This window comes from Clupea harengus, chromosome 7 (assembly GCF_900700415.2).
Source record: "Clupea harengus chromosome 7, Ch_v2.0.2, whole genome shotgun sequence".
In the NCBI taxonomy this organism is placed as follows: domain Eukaryota; kingdom Metazoa; phylum Chordata; class Actinopteri; order Clupeiformes; family Clupeidae; genus Clupea; species Clupea harengus.
In genome coordinates, this window is record NC_045158.1 from 23,860,034 (window position 1) to 23,865,033 (window position 5,000).

General features: G+C 43.7%; 1 protein-coding gene across 1 annotated transcript in view; it reads left to right on the forward strand.

The window, feature by feature from the left end:
* LOC105905307 (multivesicular body subunit 12B-like) overlaps window positions 1-5,000 on the forward strand; it is a 54,075-nt gene that overhangs the window by 12,002 nt on the left and 37,073 nt on the right. The window contains exon 4 of the mRNA XM_031570901.2: window positions 3,088-3,184. Within this exon, the coding sequence (XP_031426761.1) occupies window positions 3,088-3,184 (97 nt within the window). The remainder of the gene's footprint in view (window positions 1-3,087; window positions 3,185-5,000) is intronic.

The window sequence follows — 5,000 nt, forward strand, 5'->3', positions numbered from 1 at the left end:
CCTTATTTCCAGTGTCTATGGAAAACAGGGTGTGTAGGCTATTGATTGACATATTTGACATTTATCACTGTAGTGTGTGTTCATCTGAACATGCCATCTGAGTTTAGCTGTCATGCCATCTGTGATTGGCTTGTGTGTGTGGGGACAGAGCTGTGATAACACCTGTGTTTGCTCTAATGACCTTTGTTCTGTAGCTGCATTTCCTGTGAGTTTTATGGTGTGTGATTACTCTGTGCTCTGTGTGTGTGTGTGTGTGTGTGTGTGTGTGTGTGTGTGTGTGTGTGTGTGTGTGTGTGTGTGTGTTTCCTGTGTGTTTTATGGCGTGTGATTACTCTGTGCTACGGTGTTAGGCAATATCACCACATCAGCTACGTGCAACCTGTTAGTGAGAGAGAGAGTGTGTGTGTGTGTGTGTGTGTGTGTGTGTGTGTGTGTTATCCCCACCAAAACCCCACATCACACACAGTTGTTTACTTGACCTGTTCTCACGCTGATGTGTTGTTAAATTCATCATTTCATCAGCACTGGATGGCAACAACAAATGTATAACAACTATGCAAACCAGAAGGGATTTTTGAATAATGCTGTTAGAGTATTTCTTTGCAGATCCACACAAATTTGGAAGTAAGGATGAGGTGTATTTGTGTATTAGATAGATGTTTAGACTAAGTGCGGATACATTATTGTCTTAGTTATTATTAGTTAGTACAGTCACAGCTAGAGACAAAGGTCAAAGGTCAAAGGTCAAGCTCATAGACAGATATGTGTGCCACATAAACTCAATCCACTGTTCTGTGATTTTAGTCAGAATTTCCTCTGGTTCCAGAACCTCTGGTAGCACTGTATTCTAGAATCCGTGCCTCTGGGACTTTGTTTTCACAAATTCACGCAAATTCAAGGATTTTCCCGCAATTGCGGGTTGTAATTTTCTCTTATCACCGTTATTTCCACACACACACACACAAAAAAAACCTTTGTAAGATCCTGGAGGGACTGGTTTTATTTAGTCAGAATTTTCCCTAGTTCCAGAACCTCTGGTAGCAGTGTATTCTAGAACAGTCTGGTGATGTCTCTCACCTTTTGGGCTCCTTGCTAATGGGCTAATTCTGAGATGTTTGTCTGTTGATACGCTGCCATCTCAGCTATAGTGTTTGGATGTAGCAGATAAACAGCCTGTGACTTGTGCCTGCGCAGTATCTTAAAATGTCTGTCCACATTGTTTTAAAGACTCTCACACAAATGAAACATGACAGTGCCATCAACAAAGGCTATTTTGTCTGTCAGTCAGAGTGGCCCCTGCTGTAATTGTCTACGACAAAAACAGATTCAGCAGAATTAGCCTGAGAATTACACTGAGGGGAGTAAACAGGCTGCGATTCATCATCCTCCAGGTTTCAGCGAGGTGCCCCTTTGTCAAGGCCTGATGGGAGAAATCTTTCCAGCAGTATTAAAAAAAAAAAAAGATGATGATGAAGAAAGGGAAAAAATGAAAAGAAAAAAAATCACCCTCATGCATAGTAATACCATTCATCTATATTCTGCCCCAAGTCAGAATATATGGGGAAAAAAACTATGAATAAAAAATGTCTGTGCTGGTAATAAGTGCGGGGCCAGAGTAGCGACGGCACGCAGATATTCAGAGTTGTCACGTCACGTCTCGCTCGACTGGGCCCACTCCACGGGCCTCCGCGCTATTATTGCAATTTATTACCGCCCAAAATGAATGTGTGATGGGGAGGGCAGGGGGGTTCAGGGTGGGGGAGAGCCATGCTTGAAAATGTCAACTAAACAGCTCCTGATTGTTTTTAACCGGCGCGGCACAGTGCGGTGCTGCTATTCAGCCTGCCAGCAGCAGCCAGCCAGCCAGCCTGCCAGCCAGCCTCTAGCCAGCCTCTCATCTGCTGCATGGTGTGGATGACAGCCCGCTCACAGGCACGCAAAAAGCCCTCACACACTCGTGTGTGATGAGTGCAGGCGTCCACACAGATGCTTTATCACCTAACTCAGTCCTGAAATACGCCTGTTACACAGGGGGAACCTGTCTAGCCAGATTCAGCACAAAAGCCATGTGTGATGAGGACAGGTGGACACACCTGGCACTCTCGTGTGTGATGAGGACAGGTGGACACACCTGGCACCCTCGTGTGTGATGAGGACAGGTGGACACACCTACCTCACCGATGGAGACCATATGACTGTTACACGGGGTGACCATATGTAAAATATTGTTCTTTATGAAAACTACCAGCGCAACAGGCCTTTGTGCCCCAGTCCTCATGTATGTGTATGATGACCTTTGTAGTCCAGAGAGATGTCATGACGACCTTTGTAGTCCAGAGGGATGTGATGATGACCTTTGTAGTCCAGAGGATGTGATGATGACCTTTGTAGTCCAGAGGATGTGATGATGACCTTTGTAGTCCAGAGGATGTGATGATGACCTTTGTAGTCCAGAGGGATGTGATGACGCCCTATCTCACTGGAGAAGCACCTATATCCTGTATTATGCAGGGTAACCTGTAAAACATCGCTCTTTATGAAAACTACTAGTGCAACAAGCTATTGTGCCATTGTGTGTGAGGGCTGGTGCAGTCCAGAGACTGGTGCACTGATGAAGACCACATACTTGTTATAAAGGGTAGACTAGTTTCTTTGTGAATGATGACACTGTTTTTTCCTCAGGCTGGTCTGTACTCTCAGGGCCGTGAGGAGAGCATGCTCTCTCATGTCTTTCCTCATGCTAGTCTTTCCTCATGCTAGTTCCTTCTCATGCTAGTTCCTTCTCATGCTAGTCTTTCCTCATGCTAGTTCCTTCTCATGCTAGTCTTTCCTCATGCTAGTTTATTTCTCATGCTAGTTCCTTCTCATGCTAGTCTTTCCTCATGCTAGTCTTTCCTCATGCTAGTTCCTTCTCATGCTAGTTCCTTCTCATGCTAGTCTTTCCTCATGCTAGTTCCTTCTCATGCTAGTCTTTCCTCATGCTAGTTCCTTCTCATGCTAGTCTTTCCTCATGCTAGTTTATTTCTCATGCTAGTTCCTTCTCATGCTGGTCTTTTCAGCATGTCTCCATGTGCTTTGTTGTCTCAGGTCCATGAGGAGAGTGTGCTGGTGGACCTGAAACTTATGGACCTCAAAGACTCCCTGCCAGCGGATTTCACCCCTATCCAAGAAACCATAGACACCCGTAAGCTAAACCGCACCCTCAAAATCACTCTTTTGCTCACCTCTCCTCTCCTCTTCTCTCCTCTTCCTCCACCACCGCAACCCCTCCTCCTCCTCTTCACCGCCCTGTGGATGCCTCAAGGCCTCAGCCTCCAGAGCTGAGACTGGTGAATGTTTCATGGCCCAGAGCTCAGAGCTGTGTGTGTGTGTGTGTGTGTGTGTGTGTGTGTGTGTTTCATGGCCCAGGTTAGCCAAATTTATGACGGTCTGTGGGAATAAAATAAAAAATTTTCCCTGGAGGTGCGAGTGCTGAGAATGATGAGTCATTGTTTATCTGGAGCCGAAACCCCGGGCCGCGGCCACCGACATGGCTGCATTCTTCTTTATGACTGCCTTATTTATTTATGTATTTATTTGGGAGGAGTGGCGCTTATCTAATATTAATGAAATGCATTCCCCGTTGGTTTAGTGCTCTGTGAACGCGGCAGACCCCCGGCCTCTCCGCGCATCTCTGAGGCTGTAATAATACTCCGGCGTTGAGAGCAGGACAGCATGTTTATTATTTTCATTATTATTGCATTTATAGTGCACTTGTTTGCGCTCTGACAGACTGAATGGGATGGGCTCAGAAGTAATACGGGGGAGAGCACAGAGGCTTGGCTGGAGGTTGTGCTGGGTTCGGCTGGAATGGATAAAAGGGAAGATGAAGGCTTGTTGGTCTTCTGCTGTAGTGCGTTGCTTTATGGTGTGAAACCATGTTTAATGGATACCTCAGCCACTATATCGCCCTCTTACACTCAATCAACTCATGGAAAACGCCACGCAGTTATTCTCCAGACTGAATTAGACACCATGCTGGCTGAAATCACCATGTCTACAGGGCTGCCTCATTCTCAACACAGGACCTTACTCTGATAGATCCCTCTGTCTCACGGTAACTGCTAATATCACACACACATGTATCTATTTTATACGCCGTCTAAATGCACACGGTTTATTCCTGAGCTCCACCACCCAAATAAATGCCACGGAAAAAGAAGGGTGATATCTATGAGCTAAGCTTCGTATGCCACATGTCATCTATTTCCTTACCCTTGTTTTAGAATGCTAGTAATTTAAATTTAATCTATTAAATGTACTGAATAGTATAATGTTAATTGAATCTAAGAGTCTAATTCTGTAATATTAAATTATATAAAATATCATAGCTATTAAAATCAATATAAAGTAGCTTAGCTCTGAATGTTTCTTTGTTAATTTGTAAGAGCGGTGTGCAGTGCTAGTGTAGTGTTTAGTATAATTTATGTACTGGATAGTATCATGTAAATTGTGTAAAAGTAGTATGTGTCTGTGCAATAGTTAAGGGATAATGTATGGTCCGGTCATTCTTGAAAATTAAATCCCGACAGGACGATGTATCGCCATAAAGGGATTTTTTTGTATTTAAATGACCAGTAGACTATACATTATCCCGCTTATTATATGGTTAGTTGCCAAAACTATACAAAATTCTCCAAATATTTATTATTAATGATTTTGTTTTTGCCATTTCCTTTGAAAGATTCACTGAAAAAAAATAGTCCTTCACGTAAATGTTGCAGTTGTTGCGTAGCAACGTATTGCCTACTGACTTCAAATTACAATGAATTTCCGTTACAATAAGTGAATTGACTACTTGCGGAATGATATGAAAGATATGAATCAGAAGCACAGAGCCTGTTGCCAACGTCAGCGGTCATTATTCATTTTCAGCTGTCGTTATCTAGAATAATCCAACCTTCGAATGTTGGAATGGCCCATTCAATTCAAACGAACATTCTGTAGCATTCTGAAGAGCC